Here is a 25,515-nt window from a genome sequence, read left to right on the forward strand (position 1 = left end):
ACATATTGGCTCCCGACATAAGGGCTCAAGACAAATGGGCTCCCGGCAAATGGGCTCACGACATTTTGGCTACCGACAAATGGGCTCCCGACATATTGGCTCCCGGCAATTGGGCTCCCGACATATTGGCTTTTGACTAATTGACTCCCGACATATTGGCTCCAGAAAAATGAATGATATGACCACTATTGGCATAAAAGTAACCATTGTGTCCTACCTCCAATACCACCACAACCTCTTTTTAATGCCCGAATGAAATTATTTTTTCATGAACCAACATTAATTCACAAACAAATCGAGCCCTTAACAGCTAAATTCCACTAATTCTAAAGTTTTGATAATGTTTAATTTACAACAGAAAAGATCTGTTGCTTAAAAGCGAGCACAGAGGTGTAAATGTATGATATACATGATGTTAACATGATAACAGCATTTTGTTTTGATAACCTACAAGCACAGTGGCGTAGCGAGGTTGGGTGTCACCCGGTGCGGCACTTAATGGTGTCCCCCCCCCCCCCCCAGAGGCGTTGCGACCCTTCCCGGGGACAAACTTTCAAGTTTTCGATTTGCAACCCCCCCCCCCCCCCAAACTTTCGATTTGCACCCCCACCCCCTCAACTTTTTCTCTATATATTTTGCTATTTTTTGCCTTGGTGTCACCCCCCTAAATGGTGTCACCCGGTGCGGTCCGCACCCCCCCCCCCTCGCTACGCCCCTGTACAAGCATATTGCAGTTAGGAAGGTACAGCGTGGACCCTTCTCCCCACACAATGAGTTGGAACAGCCTATAACCGACTCAATTATGGATGTCATAGATAGATGACCCTTAAATTAAAACATACTTCCTTCCTTCCTTATACGGAAACCGGCTCAGAAGGTTGACTTCCATCAGCCAGGCAGGCCTCAGTGTAGCAAACTCCGACCACAAGAGTTCCCCACACATCGGTCGCTACTTCCGTGGGCTCTCACCGGGCTTTCCTTCCCCACCCACCAGTCGCGGGACGTCGTCCCACCGCCTGGTACCCAGCTTGATCGTGGGGGGCATTCCGCCAGATCAAAACCCTCTAGCTGCTGTTATCTGCCACTGGCCATTCCGCACCCACTAGGGGGGTCATGAGCTTGGTCCGACTAGTGGCACACATCCGAAACCACGTAAAGGCCGCAGCTTAAAGTCAAGACATCTGGTTAGGGTCGAGAGCAAAACCCTTCTTGGTTCCCGGCAGTCTTGCACCTCTCCTCCCCCACGCTATTTAGAGCAAGCAACGGAGATTCGCCCGTCTAATGCGGACAAATCTCCTGGCTCGCTCATGTAGGGGTCTTGGGAGTCCGACGTACCAGGCTCTTCGGAGCCCGTCCTACGAAAGTCCTACAGCGGCTCCTTCCGTAGGTCTCGGGCGTACAGATTAAAGGCCCTAGCTACCGCTAGCTCCCCGGGTAAAAACCCGGGTCCCCTTCCGCGACCACGAGGAGGTCGTAGCTTCAGGTCGAAACATCTGCCGTAGGGCCATAAAAACCCCTTTCGTTCCCAGTCCCTGTTCATCCACTCCAGCCCACATGGCTGCGGGGAGTCCGAGGGCACCAGGCTGCGCGGAATTTAAAACATACTATATTTTATAATAGATAAACTAATATAAAAATAAGGTCTGCCGAACAAGAGATGCATACGTTGTATTACATAAGAGTGTTGGATAAGCTAACTCTAAAGAATATTGATGAAGGGGTCCCACTGGCAGATGTCATATTCAACGAGACCGCTTTGCCGGGAGACTTAGTCTCTACAGAAACGGTATTGTCAGTGCAGTGGCGTAGCTAGGATTTTTGGGCCCCTATGCAAAAATTATCAGTGGGCCCCCTCGTCAGCCGTTAGGCCAGTGGCGTCGCTAGGTCGAGTCTCACCCGGTGCGGCACTTCGTATTGTCACCCCCTCCCAGGAAACAAAGTATATATATATATATATATATATATATATATATATATATATATATATATATATATATATATATATATATATATATATATATATATATGTGTGTGTGTGTGTGTGTGTGTGTGTGTGTCGGCCTACATAGGCCTAAAATTTATATATATGCCACATACTGGTACACGTACGTGTTTAAGCTTTAATCACTGCTGACTTAATAGTAACGATGTTTATCTACAGTCTGTTTATAATACAGTTGGATGTAGCATTCTTCTCTTTATAGTTTACGTTTACGTCGTGGTGTCACACCCCCCCCCCTCTTGATATAATTTTCGATTTGTACTTAGAAGACTATTTAACTTTAACTAATGGATCTGGAAAATGGCATTTCATTCTATAAATTTTACAATTTTTTGCCTTTGGTGTCACCCCCCCCCCCCCTAAATGGTGTCACCCGTTGCGGTCCGCACCCCCCGCCTCGCCTTCGCTACGCCTCTGCGTTAGGCTACAGAGGAGTTAAACGAAGAGATCAACTTCTACTTACGATGGATATTTTTTAATATATAAATATTCTGAAGGCAACATTTTGTATTTTATATGTCCTGATTTTGTATTTATACTATATTATTATGCTTGCCTACTACTGCTAAAAAGTTTATTTATAGGCTGATTCTCTCAATGTCTTGCACGACAAAGTGATATAGCCTGTAGTGTTGTTATAACAAATGGGCTCTGTTTGACCCACAAACACTGAATCCCACTGCCGAAACGGTGGGGGGGGGGGGGGCTTTTTTGGAACTTTTAACCTTTTTCTTTTGTAAAATTATTTATATGTAACAAACATTAAAATTCCATTGTAAAAGTTTTAATTTTTTATGAGGGAAAAGGGCCCCTATGTGCCTTGGGCCCCCATGCCTTGCTTACGCTAGCTTTACGGTAGCTACACCACTGTGTCAGTGGTCCTTTTGTCTGGAGCCAAATTGACAGGAGCCTTTTTGTCGGGAGCCAAAATGACGCTAGCCTATTTGTCGGGAGTCGTAATGACGGGGGCCGTTTTGTGGAGAAACTAAATGGCGGGAGCCTATTTGTCGGGAGTCGTAATGACGGGGGCCGTTTTGTGGAAAAAACTAAATGACGGGAGACTATATGTCGGGAGCCAAAATGACGGGAGCCTATTTGTCAGGAGCCTTATTGACTGGAGCCCTTTTGTCGGGAGCCTATATAACGGGAGCCTATTTGTCGGTAGCCTAAATGACGGGAGCCTATTTGTCGGGAGCCTATATGACGGGGTCCATATGTCGCTGGCCCTTTTGACGGGGCCGATTTGACGGGGTCGTTTTGACGGGGTCGTTTTGTCGGGGTCGTTTTGACGGGGCCGTTTCGTCATTGGCCGAATTGACGCCGCACGGAAAAAGTTTACCAAAGATTATTCCCGCTTTTTTAGTATTACATGATATCAATAAGTGGCTAATCAACATTGAAATTTGAAATGGCCAAATTCTTTTTCACTGTCTAAAGGAGATACCGTTTTTTAAGCAACGGATGGTTTTATGAAGTTTGTACAGCTGTAAGCGACGCTGGTTGATCGTGTTTGTATTGTTTACAATACACTAGTGGTGGCATTGAGTGTCATCATCGTTGTTGTATGCTTGTTTTGTTATAGACACCATTTGCGGGAGTGTAGACACCATTTGCTGGGTGTGTAGACACCACTTGCTAGGTGTGTATCCCCAATTTGCTGGGGTGTGTAGACACCATTTGCTGGGGTGTGTAGACACCATTTGCTGGGTGTAGACACCATTAGCTGAAGTGTATGCGACATTTGTTGTTGTTAGCTGGATACTTGCCGCCACTGTGTTTCAGTCAGCCCAAATATAATGTTATCACATTGATCTATGTTGTTCTACAGCGGCTGGTTCATTAATATTACATCTTACATGTAATGCTAATACAACACAGAAAACATTTCAACACGCTCCAAATGTGGAGATAACCAGAAAATAGGGAGAAGAAACAAATGAAATAAGTCTGGCTACTGTTAATTCCCTAATGCTACTCAATGTCACGCCCCTACCCCACAACCCCCCCCCCCCCCCCCCCCACTTTGTCACCTCACTTAAATTGTGGGCTGGGCATTTGAATGACATTTACGGCACCAATACATTTAACTAAAAAATTGGGAAACAAGAAAAATCATTGAAACTTTGGAGCAATAGAATACATTTAATCGTTTGGATAAATTGTTTTAGTAAATACTTTTCGCGTGACAAACAGATTTTATCCTTGAAGTTTTTTTTTACTAATTACTCGCACATGCCTAATACCTGCATGTATTTACATTCAGTCACAAGATGGCGCCTTTGATGCCGTGCGATTCAATTACATTGGCTATAATTCACGGACTAGGGTGTGTGATGGATGAAACGCCTTGAATTATGGCCGTAGTTTAAGCTCGAGCTAATTGCTACAATTCCTGAGCTAATCATTGATATCACTGCTGTTAGACATCAAACACATGAGGGTGACGTTGATAAATCTGTAGAATTACAAGAAATATTTCTTGTAGAATTACAAGAAATATTTCTTACATCGCGTGCATGGCAGATTTTAGAACGCTCGGTGAATGTGTTTGATTTGGGCGTTGCGTGTCATTGGGATTATGTGGTAGGAGATTGTACTTGGTGGTAAATGGTGTTAAATGGTGATACATTGTACTTAGTGGTAAATGTGGTACGTTGTGGTAAATGGTGGTACATTGTGGTAAAATGTGGTACATTGTGGTTAATGGTGGTAAATAATGATACTACACTGTGGTAAATGGTGGTAAATAATGGTACCTTGTGGTAAATGGTGGTACATTGATGTTAGTAGTAAAGGGTGGTCGCTTTGCTCCTGGCGCTATTTTTAACTGGAACCTACAATATCAGGAAAGTGGTCAGAATATATGTTTTTGTATATGAGTTATTTTTTAATTAGTTATTCATATTAGCCTACATTTGAGGTTTTCAAAGTGCATTTAATCTCATTTTAAAAACTCGAATAGTCATCTAAAAGATGTTGGCCTATACTTCTATTGTTTTGACATTCGTAGAGCCTCAAATAATAATCCTTTTCACATCGTCATTGTATCTTTCTTCATTGCAACTATTTAACAACACAATGAGACAGACCCTATGTACACAAAGAGAGAGCCTGATTCCACTATAGAACAGCTTCTATGTCCACTATAGAACAGCTTCTATGTCCACTATAGAACAGCCCTAATTCCACTATAGAACAGCCTGTATGTCCACTATAGAACAGCTTCTATGTCCACTATAGAACAGCTTCTATGTCCACTATAGAACAGCTTCTATGTCCACTATAGAACAGCCCCTATGTCCACTATAGAACAGCATGTATGTCCACTATAGAACAACCTGTATGTCCACTATAGAACAGCCTGTATGTCCACTATAGAACAGCTTCTATGTCCACTATAGAACAGCTTCTATGTCCACTATAGAACAGCTTCTATGTCCACTATAGAACAGCTTGTATGTCCATTATAAGACAGACCCTATGTCCACAAAGAGAGAGCCTGATGTCCACTATAAGACAGACCCTATGTCCACTATAAGACAGCTTCTATGTCCACTATAGAACAGCCTGTAGATCTCTGGCACTAAACTTGCCGTGCTGTCGAGCAGGGCTGTATCAGATGGAGACGTGTGGGTGTGGCCTCAGCCCCGGGCAACTGTCACGTGTCAGTGATGACGCACAGTTCCTGCCCTCTAGCGGTGGCTCCTGACGTCACAGTTCCAGCCCTCTAGCGGTGGCTCCTGACGTTCTGGAACAACAATTTTCTGGTAACGTTTTTGTCCTCAACTGACCTTAACCGACCTGACGTGTACTGAGATGACCCTGCACTGAGATGACCCTGCACTGACATGACCCTGCACTAGACGTGAGCAAACATTCAATCAAGCAGCCACAGGACGTCCAGATAACACGATTTTAGCTTCACACTGGACTGGACGTCACACTATCAGGAATTCTGACATTTCTCCCGGAGGGGGTAGGGTCGCTGTTGGACACTGGGCGTCACACTAACACTAAATCAGTTGAACACTAATCTCACACTAACACTAATCCCACACTAACACTAATCCCACACTAACACTAATCTCACACTAACACTAATCTCACACTAACACGAATCTCACACTAACACTAATCTCACACTAATCTCAGACTAACACTAATCTCACACTAATCTCAGACAAACACTAATCTCACACTAACACGAATCTCACACTAACACTAATCTCACACTAACACGAATCTCACACTAACACTAATCTCACACTGATCTCAGACTAACACTAATCTCACACTAATCTCAGACTAACACTAATCTCACACTAATCTCAGACTAACCCTAATCTCAGAGTAACACTAATCTCATACTAACACTAATCTCACACTAACACTAATCTCACACTAACACCGAAAACAATTAATTGTTTTAAACATTTCTCATCGCGCTTATTGGTACCGTTTTCTTAATTGCCCAATTTCTCATCAGCAATCCATTTCTCATCAGCAATCCACATTGCTTTATCATTTTTTTTTAAATTGCGAGGTTTTTTTTTTTTTTTTTTTTTTTTTTTTTTGGACTGACATAGACTGACATAGACTGACATAGACTGACATAGACTGACATAGACTGACATAGACTGACATAGACTGACATAGACTGACATAGACTTAATATTTACAACCGACCAAAATGTTCGAAGTGTTTTTGACACGTAGTTCTTCTCAAGTACTGCGTGCATCACAATGCCAGTACTGTAGTATATCAAATGACACTCTTCCTGACTAAAAACAGTTTAATTTCATTCAGCTTCTTTTAGCGACTAAGAAATGGACATTTACCTTTATTGTAAGTGCAGACGTCAGTTAATGAACAACTAGAGACAAAAGCTGGTGTTTCACTATAGCATCGAACTGACTTCTCTCGATCACAGATATTCAACTTTCTTTTTTCTAGTTGTAAATGTTGAACCCAGAAAACTAAATCTTAACGATCTAGCGAGAGATTTTGCTAAACAATGTCATTCAACTCTACATTTCTATAGGTAACAAACATTGTATCAACTTAGCATTTAACTGACATCCCAGTGTCCTACTAACTACCTGTATCAGGCGTGGACACCTTTTAGACTGACTTCTGTAACAAGCTGACATGTTGTTTACGTGGACACCTCTCATAAACTGACTCTTGTAACAAGCTGACATGTTGTTTACGTGGACACCTCACATAGACTGACTCTCCTAAACCCACGACTCAGCCTACACAAATAAAATATGGACTCCCCTCTTGACCTGAAGGAAAACGATATAACACATCTGACAAAACTCACGAAAACAATACCTGCTATTACATGGGAATAGGCCGATGTGGTACCAGAGATCTTTAATCATCGAGTCTTGGAGGCTAAACTAACACCACAACAATCACAAATAGCCGAGAAGTGATGGTGTATTGATGATCTGTTTACATCTATACCAACAGTTTACCATACTTGTATTATTATATGTGTACATCTATACCAACAGTTTACCATACTTGTATTATTACGTGCGTACATCTATCGTCAATTTACCATTCTTGAACTACTAGGCATGCTGCCCAGCTTTGCTTAGGCTTTCGAAAACATTGAGAATTTGAATGCTTAATTAATACGCCCATATAAGGCGCCGGTCAGTCGAGGTCAGTTTTGACCCCCTCATCGTAGACTTTTCGGCCAACCGGCCCCCGTGTTCTGTCGCCCCAAGACAAGATCCTGCCAAATTTGAAGCGCCTGCGGCGGCGGGAAGTGCCCTATCGGGCACCCGACAACTTGGCTTTATAGATCATCTAGAATCTCTAGATCTAGATGATCTAGAATATCTAGATCAATATCTAGATCTAGAATCTCTAGATCTAGAATCCAAATAGATAAAATAATTTTTTAAGTTTAGGCCGAGAAAATCGTATTGTATACATTTCATAGCGTACATAGCTCTAAATCATATTTGAATGAAATAGTTCATTTCTTTTTATTCTAAACTCGGAAGATGACGTTATCAGTTTCGTGCTCTTTTTTTAGTGTAAACAATAAGCGACGTCATAGTTAAATGTGTTCTTGTCCCAAGTTTATACACTTTTCCGGTTGCATAAAGAATACTGTTTCTCTACATTCGAATACGCCTTTATTTTTTTATTTTTCTTCTTTAAATAAAATTGTGGTTATACATTTAAAACATCTAAGATATTATTTTCAACAAAAGTCCGTATAAAGGTATCCATATATCGCTGCCGATTCTGACGTGATGTCCGGCGAAAATATTTTGCGGACAGACAGAGAGAGAGAGAGAGAGAGAGAGGGAGAGAGAAGAGCGCACATGGCCTTTTATATATTAGGATTATATGTGTACATCTATACCAACAGTTTACCATACTTGTATTATTACGAGCGTACACCTATGTTGTCATACTTGAATTATTACTTGTGTACATCTATATATTATTACTTGTGTGCATTTATAGATGAAATACATCAGATTCTCTGTAAATCAATAGATGAAATACCTCAGATTTCCGTAAAATCTGTGGTATTTCATCTATTGAGGTACAGATGCAATAATATATAGATGCACACATGTAACAGGACATAGCCTTCCTGTGAATTCTTCAGTAACCCCTCAGACCAACAGGTCCATGTTAAAAGAACTTGTACCACTTGCCAGACGGCACCCTGGGGTCAGTTGCTTACGACGGTTGGGTAACTTGGTTGGCCATATTTTTATCCGGTTTATTCATGAGCGGCGAGCAATGTTCTAAAAGCTTTGATTCCTGATGCTCTTGTACTGTCTTTCAGCTCCTGCAGGTCCCCGCAATCTTATTGACAACATCCGGTTCCGCTGGCGGCCATGTTGATTCATTTAACTTTAGCATATTTTTATTTTGTTGCCGGCCATTACATATATGTTATTACTAAATCTGCTTTACAGCCTAGCATCCGTTTTCTTAGTTTTGATACATACATGTGTAAATACGTAATGATTATTTACAATAAATCAATAAATAAAAGATGAAAATTATATAGGCGGTACATATTTATATATAAACATATCACATTTACATATAAAAGTATATATATATATATATATATATATATATATATATATATATATATATATATATATAATATAAATATGTGTATACATAAAAGTATCTGTCTACGGGTCAAATATTCAATGTATATAATATCTTAATATCTGTTTTTGTCAGTCCTTAATGTTTCGATAACCCACATAATACCCAATTCTTTCCTCAACACTCCCATATTTAAAAATCTCAAATACTACTCACCTGTGATTCTCACCCCTGTAGTTTATCAAACTTAGCCTCTTCCTTACATGTCAACAACCTGTTTTCCTGGTGCTTGTCCGCCTTTTATTTCTCCACACCCCGGGGATGGGGAAGGGGGGGGGGGGGTAAATAAACCGTTTTTGTGTGAGTAAATGCCGATAGACGGATGTAAAGGGCATGAACTGTGATGTAATCCATAAAATCAGATGACATAATAAGCACGTTCTGTAGAGGGAGGGGGGGAGGGGGTAACTGGACGGGGGGTGACACGGGAGATTGATAGCCCCTCGCGTGAGGGACACATCTTTTCACTCGCCACTAGACGCCATGTTTTACTTTAAGGCTTGGGTGGCCGCTCATGTGTAAGAGTGTGCACAGTTTTTTAAAGACATTCTGTTAAAGAAAAACGCGCAATATATATATATATATATATATATATATATATATATATATATATATATATATATATATATATATATATATATATATATATATATATATATATATATATATATATATATATGTACATATGTGTGTTTGTATATATATATATATTTACATATATATGTATGTATGTTTATATATATATATATATATATATATATATATATATGTGTGTGTGTGTGTGTGTGTTCTAGTATGTTAATGGCAATCAGTGGCTCTGTTAAAGTAGTATCAGGACGATCCGAATGCTAGAATTATTTTATATCTAAGGTTAAAGCTTTTCACGTAATGAAACCAATCACATTCTCATTTCTCATATTCCCCTCAAGTTAAAGTGCAAAGCACTTGGAGTAAATAGTAAACACGACCTTTGACCCGACGGTCCATAGGACCGGGGAGTAGTGTCTCAGAGTTGTGTGGGTACAGTGTTGTGTGGACCCAGAGTTGTGTGGGTACAAAGTTGTGTGGGTACAGGCTTGTGTGGGTACAGAGTTGTGTGGGTACAAAGTTGTGTGGGTACAGTGTTGTGTGGACCCAGAGTTGTGTGGGTACAGAGTTGTGTGGGTACAGTGTTGTGTGGACCCAGAGTTGTGTGGGTACAAAGTTGTGTGGGTACAAAGTTGTGTGGGTACAGAGTTGTGTGGGCCCAGAGTTGTGTGGACCCAGAGTTGTGTGGGTACAAAGTTGTGTGGGTACAAAGTTGTGTGGGTACAGAGTTGTGTGGGCCCAGAGTTGTGTGGGCCCAGAGTTGTGTGGGTACAAAGTTGTGTGGGTACAGAGTTGTGTGGGTACAGAATTGTGTGGGTACAGGGTTGTGTGGGTACAGAGTTGTGTGGGTACAGAGTTGTGTGGGTACAGAGTTGTGTGGGTACAGGGTTGTGTGGGTACAGAGTTGTGTGGGTACAGAGTTGTGTGGGTACAGAGTTGTGTGGGTACATAGTCGTGTAGATGAACTGACTATAAGTTGTAATACATGTAGCAACTAGCATTAGATGTAATATCTGTACTAAACATCATTAGATGTTCATCGTGCACCAAACATCAGAAAGTTATTTTAAACATCATTCAATGTCATACGATCAGCAAACATCATTAACCCTATAACTACTACTTGCCCTTAAATTAACCCACCAAATAAGTCCCAGCTTACTTTGATAACCCACAGTGACAACAGTGTGAAAGGCCCAGTGGAAAAAGTACTTTTGTGTAAACCGTTTGGGTACTTTTTCCATCTCCCAAATTTACAAGTATGTTTTAATGGATGTAATCAAACATTAAGCAGTTCTTAAATCATTTAGATCAATAGTAACTCAAGTACATATTTCCCACTGTGGCCATCATAATATAGTCTGAATATCACTTTTCATGAAATCAACAACTGTTGACAATATCCGCTACTGAAAATGTAATCAACTAGTCTAAAAACATAAACACAGTAACTAAGATAGTTTTGATGAACGTCTATTCTAAAGGATTTACCTTATCTCCTATCAACTCAGTTCATTAGACCTAAGCACAACAAAATGTCTTTTTTTTCTATGTGAATTGCAAGTTTCGCGTGTTTCTAAACGTAGCGTACTCAGGATAGAAACATTAGTAGGAGCGCTTGAGGAGAGCCATATCTTTTATTGCTCCGCTAATGTGGTTTATGTATAAACCCTATCTTTAAGATGAAACTATTTACCAAGGGAAATCACTCTAAGAACCGCCTGAACAAGTGGTATCATTCAAATTTATTCCAACTCCGCGAGAGAAGAGTTATCTAGCAGGGGGAGAACTCTGATGGTGACAAGGGGAAGAAACCATTGAAGTGACAAGGAATTGAGCGTCTTAGACGTATCTAACTTGGAGCTGTGTCTTGAGACGAATAAAGTACACCAGCCGTTAAGAGGGGCGGGGGGTGTGGAGTGGCTCTTATTCTTTCTACACGCCACACTCTGAGAGGAAGAAGGACATTACTCCTTATATGGAGGGATGTGTTTTCCAATGGGAGTGTCCCACACTTCACTTGGAGAGCGTCGGTGTGGGACATTGAGATGTGTGTGAGCAGGCGATAGTGTCACGTGAGAGGTGACGTCACAGACGGTGTTTACCCATTCAGAGGCAAGCTATAAATATAATACTAAACTGACCGAGTTTCTCAAAACAAAACCAAAAGAAAAAGAAAAAGCGAGAGTAAGCGCCCCTAAGTATTGTTGTATGTTCTTATATAACAGTAGTGGTTGGAATGGCATTTCCAATGGAATTGAGCTATAGAAATGGTTGATAAGTTTGTGACAAAACCGCTCATTTAAGCAAGAAAATATATGAAGGCGAAAACTTCTTTGGATATTCTGATTATGGGAATTTGAAATAAATCCATAAAATACTGAAGGCTTTTGATAAACCGCGAAGTGCCACTTCCGGTTACCGGAAATTGCTCAGAATTTGAAAGAAACCTACGTATTTTACTTACGTGTATATGAAATATCGTCTACGAAACTGATACGGTATTTAGATTTTTTTTTGGTGTTGTTAGAAAAATACTTGAAAAATTACGTGAAATTCCATCCGCTTGAGTTGTCGTGTTAACACACACACACACAAACACACATACATATATACACATACAGACACACACACTGGCGTAGGCAAGGAGGGGGGTAGGGGGGGGGTTATAACCCCTCCCATGGATCCCTACATATATATATATATATATATATATATATATATATATATATATATATATATATATATATATATATATATATATATATACATATATATATATATATATATATATATATATATATATATATATATATATATATATATATATATATATATATATATATATAGGATTGTATACATATGGAGAAATGGTTGAACCCCTCCCATGACCAATTTCTGGCTACGCCACTGGACACACAGGCCAACGAACACAAACAGACAGACAAGATCGCAAAATTGAGATTTTTCATCTATGGAATGTTAAACGTCGAGATTTGTCATAATATCGACTATTATTTCTTGCACGAATACAATACTCCTTTTAAACTTCGATTAAATTTAGTAGATTTTGTTTAAAAATATTTCTTTTTCCGACCCGTTTTTCGTATGTTTATGTACTACATTGTGTCATGACATTTTGTTGTAATCGAATCATCTACGTAAATGAGTCCATGTTGCTCGAGAATCGATTACTGATTTAATTACGTTAGGGAGCGATACGAATCTTCCAGGAAAGTCGTTCCACTTTCTGTCTGGTGTCATCTAGGTTTAGTCGTACATGGTGGCATGGTTAGGCGTACATGGTGTCATGGTTAGGCGTACATGGTGTCATGGTTAGGCGTACATGGTGGCATGGTTAGGCGTACATGATGTCATGGTTAGGCGTACATGGTGGGGTTAACTAGAGCGTGACATTTTTGGTTGACACCCCAAATGGTGGCAGACATCTTTATTTGACATTTATGACAGACATCTAAGTGAGTCGAGCATCCCTAATGGTGACCGACATCTTTGCTTGTATGACATCCGGAATGACACCGATCTTTATCTGTCATCTCACTAATTGATCCAGTCAAACTTTACCGTAAGACTTGAATTGTGAGAGTACAGATATCCAGGGGCGTAGCGAGGGGGGTGCGGACCGCACCGGGTGACACCATTTAGGGGGGTGGGTGACACCAAGGCAAAAAAAAAGCAAAATATATAGACAAAAACTTGAGGAGGGGGGGGTGCAAATCGAAAGTTTGAAGGGGGGGGGGGGGGTGCAAATCGAAAACTTGAAAGTTTGTCCCCGGGAAGGGTCACTACGCCTCTGGGGGGGGTGACACCATTAAGTGCCGCACCGGGTGACACCCGACCTCGCTACGCCACTGCAGATATCAACAACATTATTAAGTCATTTTATAACATATATCACCAGCATTATCTAGCCATTATACCACAGATTCATTTTTTAAACAATACAGAAAGTAACAACGCTTTGTTTTTTCGTACGAAATAATTGTTTTAAAAAAAAACGTATAACGCTGTCTTGTAAAAGCAAGACATATCTCGAAGAATCTAGCCTCTGATCATTTAAGTGGGTTCTTATTTATATATAAAGATATATACATTAGTGGCATAATATAATTGGATTGCTAGCTACGTTACAAAGAAATTACAGCTTTGAAACATGATTTATGAAAAAAATTAAGTTTGAAATTATCGGAGCAGATTATAAACAAAATTAAGTTTGAAATTATCGGAGCAGATTATAAACAAAATTAAGTTTGAATATATCGGAGCAGATTAAGATTAATGGCACGGCTTAAGTTCAAACGTGTGCTCCTTGCCAGATAATCCGGGTTTGTTCTATTTTTAAGTTTCGTTTATGTCGTAATGTATGTAACTTGTATTTCAAAGTCCACACCCCATCTCCGACATCGGTATCCTATATATTTACCCCACAGCTCTACCCCCACATCTCTACCCCCACACCCCCACCTCACATCTCTACCCCCACACCCCCACCTCACATCTCTACCCCCACATGGTATCCTACAAATTTACCCCACACGCCACCCCACATCTCTACCCCCACATCTCTACCCCCACATCTCTACCCCCACATCGGTATCCTACATATATATACCCACACCCCCACATCTCTATCCTACATTTATACCCCATACCCCCACATCTCTACCCCCACATCCCCTCCTCACATCCCTAGTCCACATTCCTATCCTACATATTTACCCCACACCCCCACCCACACATCCCCACCCCCATAGATCTCTCCCACACATCAACGTTTACTCGACACTCCATTAATTAATTACCGCAGCTCACCCGATCACCCTTAGATCTTCCCCTACAGACAGACTATGACGACAGACAGATCAAAGTATAAACTTTAACTGTGCACATATCGGCCATTAAACCTGGTTATGTGACACACATGTCAGTTCTATCATGAGGTTTAGGTTAGTGCTGCAATAACATACGTCAGTTTAAAGGTGAGGTTTAGCTAGTGTTGCTTTGTACACACGCCAGTACTATCGTGAGTTTTAGGTTAGTGTTCATACATACGTCAGTTCTATCGTGAGTTTTAGGCTAGTGTTATTTTACACATACGTCAGTTTAATCGTGAGTTTTAGGTTAGTGTTCATTCATGCGTCAGTTAAATCGTGAGTTTTAGGTGAGTTTTAGGTTAGTGTTCATACATACGTCAATTCAATCGTGAGTTTTAGGTTAGTGTTGCTTTATAGATACGCCAGTTTAGTCGTTATTTTTAGGTTAGTGTTGCTTTATACATACGCCAGTTTAATCGTGAGTTTTAGGTTAGTTTGTGAATGCATAAGTTTGCTCTTGTTATAGACAAGTGTCATGACATAGCGTCTAGGTATGCAATTGCATGAGTTCGCTCATGTCGCAATCTGCATCAAAAAGGCATGGCGTCTAGTTACATCACTGGCTAGGCTATCTGTGACTCTGCGTCATGCGTCAGGGTCAGTAAACAAAAACAACAACACCCAACAAATGCTGAGTACTGGCACAGCTGAGCACCGGCTCCACCTCGTTACCCTGCCGTCCCTGTGATGTAACGGTAACATACAAATACATCACACCCAGGAATAGCGCATTAGCTCTAGGGCTAGAAGGTCTGGTTCGTGCCCAGCTGTCTAAAGTAAACCCACCTACCTGTGTAAACCTTGTATCACCCCACCCACCCCCACCCCCAGACCACCAAACCTCCGTCGTGTTTGATGTTTTCCTCCACCATGATCCGGCTCAAAAGACATCCTGCGATATTTTAGTGCAGCTAAACACAGGCCTGACGTTTGATCTCACTCAACACTGAGTCGCCGCCCCTGTCCGTCTCATTTCTATACCATTTCTATACCGTTAGGATAATCTATACCATTAGTTTAACCTAGAGTTGCCGCCCCTGTCATTAATAGTTTTTTACTATTCATTGTGCGTTTCAGCTGTCATATTTACCATTCGGTCTAACAATGTAACTGTTCTTTTAACTTTTAAGCCAATAATCCATTTTCTATACTCCAGTTATTTTCATCAATAATAACTCCAACAAGCACATTACAACATACTATTTTAAAAAATACAGTAAATCTGTGTGATCTTTGATATATGTATCTGATATTAACATCTAATTAGGATTAAAATAATAATATTAGGTTCAATAAATTACTAAAATAACTCAAAGGTTTTTTTCTACTTTTCATATCACCATTTTAATGATGACGATTTTAATGATGACCATTTTAATGATGACCATTTTAATGATGACCATTTTAATGATCACCATTTTAATGATCACCAAATTTACCATTCGATAATCCATTGTTATTTCGTTCGTAGTCATGTATTTAATAACACCTGTGTGACCTTGCCCTTGGGTCCTTACTTTATTAATTCACATATTCGTTACCTTGTCCTTAAGATTTTTATTTATTAACTAACAACTCTGTGACCTTTATTAACTGACTATTTAGTGACCTTGTCCTTGAGACGTATATTAATTAACAACTCTGTAACCTTTATTCACTGACCATTTAATGACCTTGACCTTGAGACTTTTATCAACAAACAACTCTGTGACCTTTATTCACTGACCATTGAGTGACCTTGCCCTTGAGAATGTCCCTCCTATCTATTGCAGACAACCATGAGCCTCTACTTCCGTCTGCCCCAGCCAAGGGCGCCCCGCCCGTCAAGAAGAGCCAGGGGGACCCCGACTTCTTCCCCGGGCTGTTTAACGGCATGATTTACACGCCCCCGGACAAGGACACCACCACCCGACTCCCGGAGTTCGTGCCGGACGGTCCACGCCCCTTCATTCCAGACCCGAGTTTCATGCCGGGCGAGACGGAGATTGTCGTCCACAGTGGGGAGAGGGCGATCCTCCCCTGTATGGTGCAGCATCTGGGGACTAGGCAGGTCAGTGACACCTGGGGGCTAGGCAGGTCAGTGACACCTGGGGGCTAGGCAGGTCAGTGACACCTGGGGACTAGGCAGGTCAGTGACACTTGGGTCAGTAGGTCAGTGACACTTGGGGACTAGGCAGGTTAGTGACACTTGGGGACTAGGCAGGTCAGTGACACTTGGGTCGGTAGGTCAGTGACACCTGGGGACTAGGCAGGTCAGTGACACCTGGGGACTAGGCAGGTCAGTGACACCTGGGGGCTAGGCAGGTCAGTGACACCTGGGGGCTAGGCAGGTCAGTGACACCTGGGGACTAGGCAGGTCAGTGACACTTGGGTCAGTAGGTCAGTGACACTTGGGGACTAGGCAGGTTAGTGACACTTGGGGACTAGGCAGGTCAGTGACACTTGGGTCAGTAGGTCAGTGACACTTGGGGACTAGGTAGGTCAGTGACACCTGGGGACTAGGCAGGTCAGTGACACCTGGGGACTAGGCAGGTCAGTGACACTTGGGTCAGTAGGTCAGTGACACTTGGGGACTAGGCAGGTCAGTGACACTTGGGGACTAGGCAGGTCAGTGACACTTGGGGACTAGGCAGGTCAGTGACACTTGGGGACTAGGCAGGTCAGTGACACCTGGGGACTAGGCAGGTCAGTGACACTTGGGGACTAGGCAGGTCAGTGACACCTGTGGACTAGGCAGGTCAGTGACACCTGGGGACTAGGCAGGTCAGTGACACTTGGGTCAGTAGGTCAGTGACACTTGGGGACTAGGCAGGTCAGTGACACTTGGGTCAGTAGGTCAATGACACCTGGGGACTAGGCAGGTCAGTGACACTTGGGTCGGTAGGTCAATGATACTTGGGGACTAGGCAGGTCAGTGACACTTGGGGACTAGGCAGGTCAGTGACACTTGGGTCAGTAGGTCAATGACACCTGGGGACTAGGCAGGTCAGTGACACTTGGGTCGGTAGGTCAGTGACACTTGGGTCGGTAGGTCAGTGACACCTGGGGACTAGGCAGGTCAGTGACACTCGGGTCAGTAGGTCAGTGACACTTGGGGACTAGGTAGGTCAGTGACACCTGGGGACTAGGCAGGTCAGTGACACCTGGGGACTAGGCAGGTCAGTGACACTTGGGTCAGTAGGTCAGTGACACTTGGGTCGGTAGGTCAGTGACACTTGGGGACTAGGCAGGTCAGTGACACCTGGGGACAAGGCAGGTCAGTGACACTTGGGGACTAGGCAGGTCAGTGACACTTGGGTCGGTAGGTCAGTGACACCTGGGGACTAGGCAGGTCAGTGACACCTGGGGACTAGGCAGGTCAGTGACACTTGGGGACTAGGCAGGTCAGTGACACTTGGGGACTAGGCAGGTCAGTGACACTTGGGGACTAGGTAGGTCAGTGACACCTGGGGACAAGGCAGGTCAGTGACACCTGGGGACTAGGCAGGTCAGTGACACTTGGGTCGGTAGGTCAGTGACACTTGGGTCAGTTGGTAGGTCAGTGACACTTGGGTCAGTTGGTCAGCGACACTTGGGTCAGTTGGTAGGTCAGTGACACTTGGGTCAGTTGGTCAGCGACACTTGGGTCAGTTGGTAGGTCAGTGACACTTGGGTCAGTTGGTAGGTCAGTGACACTGGGGTCAGTTGGTAGGTCAGTGACACTGGGGTCAGTTGGTAGGTCAGTGTCGCTCACAGCGGGGAGAGGGCGATCCCCCCTGTATGGTGTAACACCTGGGGACTAGGCAGGTCAGTGGCACTTGGGTCAGTCGGTAGGTCAGTGACACAAAGGGTCAGTCTTTAGAGGTGACACAAGAACTAGCTTAATATAACTAGATGTAGCATATCCTGCCTGCTGCTAGATTCGACTATAATATTATTTAGATAGCATGTCGTGTTTGGTGGGGGGTAGGAGGGGTGAATTAAGACATAGTCCCCTGTACAGACTAACCCTCAAGATCCTTGGGTCTCTACCTCCTACCCCGTGGGGTTCATCTAAGTGCTGTCCCGGGGAGGGTCCGGCTGACGGTCAACCCACGCCCCAGACATCCCCGGGCTAATGGCGAGACTTGGATCAGCTTGCAAGTCTAAATTGTCGAGAATCTCGCGAGCCTGGAGATGTTTGCTGCATGCGTGTATGTCTGTGTGTGTGTGTGTTTTTCTGTGTGTGTATGTCTGGCATCAGCTGTCAGACGCTTCCCATCATCCCCTGCACGTGTCCTAATGACGTCACTCACGTCCTGTGCACGTCACTCACGTCCTCGTAAAGTGCTACTCACGTCCTCCCATCCTTTAAGGACGTCTTCCTGACCTCTTCACGTCATTCTGTGTTCCTGTATTGACGTCTTTTCTTCAAACATCCCAACCAACTGACGTCCACTCACATCCTCCCCCGCCTTCTTAATGATTGTTTCATTTTTCTCTTTAGAAAAGCTCAAATATATAATTTAAGAGGAAATCGTTTCCGTTTTGTAGAAATATCTCAATCTTTGTTGATTGTTCGTTATGATCGCTTGAGTAAACTTTATTCAGCTGTGACGAACTGTTTGCTTGGCGAGACGACAATCGATGAGGACTTGATTGGTCTTATGGGCAAAGAAAGGTAGTTGGTGTAGACATCAGTTCTAGGGGCAGAGAAAGGTAGTTGGTGGAGACATCCTAGGGGCAGAGAAAGGTAGTTGGTGTATACATCATATGGGCAGAGAAAGGTAGTTGGTGTAGACATCATATGGGCAGAGAAAGGTAGTTGGTGTAGACATCATAGGGGCAGAGAAAGGTAGTTGGTGTAGACATCATAGGGGCAGAGAAAGGTAGTTGGTGTAGACATCATAGGGGCAGAGAAAGGTAGTTGGTGTAGACATCAGTTCTAGGGGCAGAGAAAGGTAGTTGGTGTAGTCATCATAGGGGCAGAGAAAGGTAAGTGGTGTAGACATCAGTTTTATGGGCAGAGAAAGGTAGTTGGTGTAGACATCAGTTTTATGGGCAGAGAAAGGTAGTTGGTGTAGACATTATAGGGGCAGAGAAAGGTAGTTGGTGTAGACATCATAGGGGCAGAGAAAGGTAAGTGGTGTAGACATCAGTTTTATGGGCAGAGAAAGGTAGTGTGTGTAGACATCCTAGGGGCAGAGAAAGGTAGTTGGTGTAGACTTCAGTTCTAGGGGCAGAGAAAGGTAGTTGGTGTAGACAGCATAGGGGCAGAAAAAGGTAGATGGTGTAGACATCATAGGGGCAGAGAAAGGTAGTTGGTGTAGACATCAGTTTTAGGGTGGTGTGGGGACTAAAATTTCCTGGGGGCGGTAGAGAAGGTGCCTGAAAAAAAACTGCCACCATCTATGATCGAACAAGCTATGCACCATTATCCTGCAGTAACACGACTAAATAAAAAATGCGCAGCCTAGTTCATCAATGACTGACTGTATGCTCTCTTTTAAACCTACTCTTGGTTGAACTCCGTCTAGCCATTGTGTGACGTCATAGAGGTCTATTCTCAAACAATCTCGCTGATACCAGAATACCATCAACAATTTTTATTGGATTTGTTAAAGAAAAAGTAGTGTCATTGTCATGTATAGAATATTTATTGATTTTTTTTTAATTTTATATTTATTTTGATCGGAGTCTAAACGCTGATGCCCCTGTTCCCGCTAAACAAAGAGAGATAACTAGGGATAATAAATGTATTTAAATAGTTGTCTTGCTTTGAACGCAATTGCTGCTTTTGTTTGTATACCAACAAGACTCATAACATAGTGAAGTAACTCAGCATTAACTCATTTTCATCGCAAAATTATTTTTATTACCACCCCTGCGACTCGAGTCCAGATAGGGAAATAATTCAGTTCACATTGTTAGCGTAGATCTTTTTAAATCTCTGTGCAAGCTTGGTTTAATTTTCAAGGAAATCTACATTTTAGTGAACATTTTACATTTTAGTCGTATAGATTGTTGATAAATTCATTTATTTTCAAACGCAACGTGGAATCGACAGAATATATAAAACAAAAAGGAATAAAATGTTAGTTAAATTTAAAAAAAAACGGTATTAAAATATCCCTAGTTATCTAATACTATAATATAATAATGTATTAGACCTACGATGGTGCATATCTTTAAAGTTACTGTACGCTTTGCGGCGTATCCTAAGTGACGTATTACTGTATTCTAGAACTGCATCCTTAAACTCTGAATTAAACAGGACTGTATTATCCTGGTTACCTCATGTAATTCTCGATCAAGCTGCAATTTTCATATGATTAATTTTTTTACCCAGGTAACTTGGACAAAGACGGGCATCGGTCATTTCTTAAGTATAGGCACGGACATCTGGGCCCCCGACCCCAATTTGAGGATCAGCCATTACTCCTGGCCGGCAGGGGTCAGCGCATGGAACATGGTCATTAATGAGGTCAAGATGGCCGACGCTGGCGAGTATCAGTGTGCCATCATCGCCACGGAGAAAATGGTTTGGAAGGTCAACCTCACTGTTGTAGGTAAGGTCCACCTCACTGTTGTAGGTAAGGTCCATCTCACTGTTGTAGGTAAGGTCCACCTCACTGTTGTAGGTAAGGTCCATCTCACTGTTGTAGGTAAGGTCCACCTCACTGTTGTAGGTAAGGTCTACCTCACTGTTGTAGGTAAGGTCCACCTCACTGTTGTAGGTAAGGTCCACCTGACTGTTGTAGGTAAGGTCCACCTGACTGTTGTAGGTAAGGTCCACCTGACTGTTGTAGGTAAGGTCCACCTCACTGTTGTAGGTAAGGTCCACCTCACTGTCGTAGGTAAGGTCCACCTCACTATTGTAGGTAAGGTCTACCTCACTGTTGTAGGTAAGGTCCACATCACTATTGTAGGTAAGGTCCACCTCACTGTTGTAGGTAAGGTCCACCTCACTGTTGTACGTAAGGTCAACCTCACTATTGTAGGTAAGGTCCACCTCACTGTTGTAGGTAAGGTCCACCTCACTGTTGTAGGTAAGGTCCATCTCACTGTTGTAGGTAAGGTCCACCTCACTATTGTAGGTAAGGTCCACCTCACTGTTGTAGGTAAGGTCCACCTCACTGTCGTAGGTAAGGTCCACCTCACTGTTGTAGGTAAGGTCCACCTCACTGTTGTAGGTAAGGTCAACCTCACTGTTGTAGGTAAGGTCCACCTGACTGTTGTAGCTAAGGTCCACCTCACTGTTGTAAGGTCCACCTCACTGTTGTAGGTAAGGTCCACCTCACTGTTGTAGGTAAGGTCCACCTCACTGTCGTAGGTAAGGTCCACTTCACTGTCGTAGGTAAGGTCCACCTCACTGTTTTAGGTAAGGTCCACCTCACTGTTGTAGGTAAGGTCCACCTCACTGTTGTAGGTAAGGTCCACCTCACTGTTGTAGGTAAGGTCCACTTCACTGTCGTAGGTAAGGTCCACCTGACTGTTGTAGGTAAGGTCCACCTCACTGTTGTAGGTAAGGTCCACCTCACTGTTGTAGGTAAGGTCCACCTCACTGTTGTAGGTAAGGTCCACCTCACTGTCGTAGGTAAGGTCCACCTCACTGTTGTAGGTAAGGTCCACCTCACTGTTGTAGGTAAGGTCCACCTCACTGTCGTAGGTAAGGTCCACCTCACTATTGTAGGTAAGGTCTACCTCACTGTTGTAAGGTCCACCTCACTGTTGTAGGTAAGGTCCACCTCACTGTTGTAGGTAAGGTCCACCTCACTGTTGTAGGTAAGGTCCACCTCACTGTTGTAGGTAAGGTCCACCTCACTGTCGTAGGTAAGGTCCACCTCACTGTTGTAGGTAAGGTCCACCTCACTGTTGTAGGTAAGGTCAACCTCACTGTTGTAGGTAAGGTCCACCTCACTGTTGTAGCTAAGGTCCACCTCACTGTTGTAAGGTCCACCTCACTGTTGTAGGTAAGGTCCACCTCACTGTTGTAGGTAAGGTCCACCTCACTGTTGTAGGTAAGGTCCATCTCACTGTTGTAGGTAAGGTCCACCTCACTGTTGTAGTTAAGGTCCACCTCACTGTTGTAGGTAAGGTCCACCTCACTGTTGTAGGTAAGGTCCACCTCACTGTTGTAGGTAAGGTCCACTTCACTGTCGTAGGTAAGGTCCACCTGACTGTTGTAGGTAAGGTCCACCTCACTGTTGTAGGTAAGGTCCACCTCACTGTTGTAGGTAAGGTCCACCTCACTGTTGTAGGTAAGGTACACCTCACTATTGTAGGTAAGGTCCACCTCACTGTTGTAGGTAAGGTCCACCTCACTGTTGTAGGTAAGGTCCACCTGACTGTTGTAGGTAAGGTCCACCTCACTGTTGTAGGTAAGGTCCACCTGACTGTTGTAGGTAAGGTCCACCTCACTGTTGTAGGTAAGGTCCACCTCACTGTCGTAGGTAAGGTCCACCTCACTATTGTAGGTAAGGTCTACCTCACTGTTGTAAGGTCCACCTCACTGTTGTAGGTAAGGTCCACCTCACTGTTGTAGGTAAGGTCCACCTCACTGTTGTAGGTAAGGTCCACCTGTTGAAGGTAAGGTCCACCTGTTGTAGGTAAGGTCCACCTGTTGAAGGTAAGGTCCACCTGTTGAAGGTAAGATCCACCTCACTGTTGTATGTAGGATCAGTTTAGTAATTTATCCTCAATGTTTTTGTTAATGTCAATTTTCTAAGATTAATCTTCAATAGAAGGTCAATTTTGTATGGTCAACATTTTTGCTAAGGTTAATTAAATAATGACAATCTCAAGACTTTTCCATTTATGAACGACCATGGAAAGTGAAACCATTTAGTCTAAAACACTTAGATATGATGTTGATGGTTGACAAATAATCTGTCAATTCCGTCAATTATTTTTGCTAATTATCAAATATATTTTTTTTATCTCTCTAGAAAAACCTCCACATAACCCAGGTACGTTTACATTTTCTTGATTTCTTGAAACGTTTTATTATTATTTCTGTTGTACACAACCCCTCTGCTTGCTACTACACCAGGTGTCTTACCATCACTAGCGGCGGCTGATTAGGGTTTGGGTTTGAGTCCAGATAAAATACAAGGTTGGCTGAGTTTAGGGTTAGGTTCTAGTAAAAGTTTAGGTTTAGTTTCTAGTAAAAGTTTAGGGTTAGTTTTAAGTAAAAGTTTAGAGTTAGTTTTAAGTAAAAGTTTAGGGGGGGATTAAACTTAACAAGACGCCGCTGATGATGGGAAGGTGTGTTGTCGATAATTTAGTGGCGCTTGGTGTGTTGTTAGTGTGTAGTACACACAGTGGCGTAGCGAGGTCGGGTGTCACCCGGTGCGGCACTTAATGGTGTCACCCCCCCCAGAGGCATAGAGACCCATCTCTGGGACAAACTTTCGAATTTTCGATTTGCACCCCCCCCCTCAAACTTTCGATTTGCACCCCCCCTCAAGTTTTCGATTTGCACCCCCCCCCTCAAACTTTCGATTTGCACCCCCCCCCCCTCGAGTTTTTCTCTATATATTTTGCTATTTTTTGCCTTGGTGTCACCCCCCTAAATGGTGTCACCCGGTGCGGTCCGCACCCCCCGCCCCCCCCCTCGCTACGCCCCTGAGTACACATCCACGTGAGCTAGCACATGTCATCACATATTTACTAGCTTAAATCTTGCACATAGCAGACATTTACTTTCTTACATCTTGCCCATTCAAGCAGACATTTACTAGCTTAAATCTAGCACTTTACAGCAGACATTTACTAGCTTAAATCTTGCACATTACAGCATACATTAAAATTTACTTGCTTAATATCTTGCACATAGCAGACGTTTACTAGGTTCAATCTTGAACTTCAACCAAATTTACTACCTTAAAACTTGCAGATACATTTACTTACAAAAAGCTTGCTTCACTTTTTAAAAAAATCTCATTCACAACAAAGAAATATGCCAACGTAAACCCACGTTGAAGGCGCTGTATAGATGCACAGCAAAAAAGTAGCGTGTTTGTTGTTGTTGTTGCAAGTTTATAAACCAGTTCACCCCCCCCCCCCCCACCCACTCACAACAACCCTGATAAATATAAATAGCACCTAGCCTAGAAACTAGCATTGGTTTAGCACCTACCCTAGAAACTAGCATTGGTTTAGCACCTAGCCTAAAGACTAGCACTGCATTGTACTGAGAGTAAAAGACAACAACACACACCAACCAGATTTCTACGCTAGCCTACTCATGCTACAGATCCTAAGATGCGATCAGTTTGGTTTCATGCATGAAAATGTCAACTAAAATTTTCTTCAACAAGTCTGCACTAACCGTACCTTTGTCTATTTTAACGAACCTAACAATGTTTACAAGTATTTATAAACACACTTTATTGTTTGTTAGGAGACCAAAACACGCACTTCAGACTCCGGCCAGCATGGCTGGCTAGCTAGGCCCGTCCCTAGCATGGCTGGCTAGCTAGGCCGTCCCTAGCATGGCTGGCTAGCTAGGCCCGTCCCTAGCATGGCTGGCTAGCTAGGCCTGTCCCTAGCATGGCTGGCTAGCTAGGCCCGTCCCTAGCATGGCTGGCTAGCTAGGCCCGTCCCTAGCATGGCTGGCTAGCTAGGCCCGTCCCTAGCATGGCTGGCTAGCTAGGCCCGTCCCTAGCATGGCTGGCTAGCTAGGCCCGTCCCTAGCATGGCTGGCTAGCTAGGCCTGTCCCTAGCATGGCTGGCTAGCTAGGCCCGTCCCTAGCATGGCTGGCTAGCTAGGCCCGTCCCTAGCATGGCTGGCTAGCTAGGCCCGTCCCTAGCATGGCTGGCTAGCTAGGCCTGTCCCTAGCATGGCTGGCTAGCTAGGCCCGTCCCTAGCATGGCTGGCTAGCTAGGCCCGTCCCTAGCATGGC

The 25,515-nt window shown here is 43.1% G+C and overlaps 1 protein-coding gene across 1 annotated transcript in view; it reads left to right on the forward strand.

Annotated features, from left to right (window-relative positions):
- Nucleotides 1–21,177, forward strand: part of LOC131957058 (uncharacterized) — a gene marked incomplete at its 3' end in the record, with an annotated part of 114,247 nt that extends 93,070 nt beyond the window's left edge. The window contains exons 3-4 of the mRNA XM_059321759.1: nucleotides 16,423–16,700; nucleotides 20,958–21,177. Coding sequence (XP_059177742.1) covers nucleotides 16,423–16,700; nucleotides 20,958–21,177 — 498 coding nt within the window. The remainder of the gene's footprint in view (nucleotides 1–16,422; nucleotides 16,701–20,957) is intronic.
- Nucleotides 21,178–25,515: the final 4,338 nt, after the last annotated feature.

The sequence above is a fragment of the Physella acuta genome, unplaced genomic scaffold (assembly GCF_028476545.2).
Source record: "Physella acuta isolate Inbredline_101_S28 unplaced genomic scaffold, ASM2847654v3 ptg001200l, whole genome shotgun sequence".
Taxonomy (NCBI): domain Eukaryota; kingdom Metazoa; phylum Mollusca; class Gastropoda; family Physidae; genus Physella; species Physella acuta.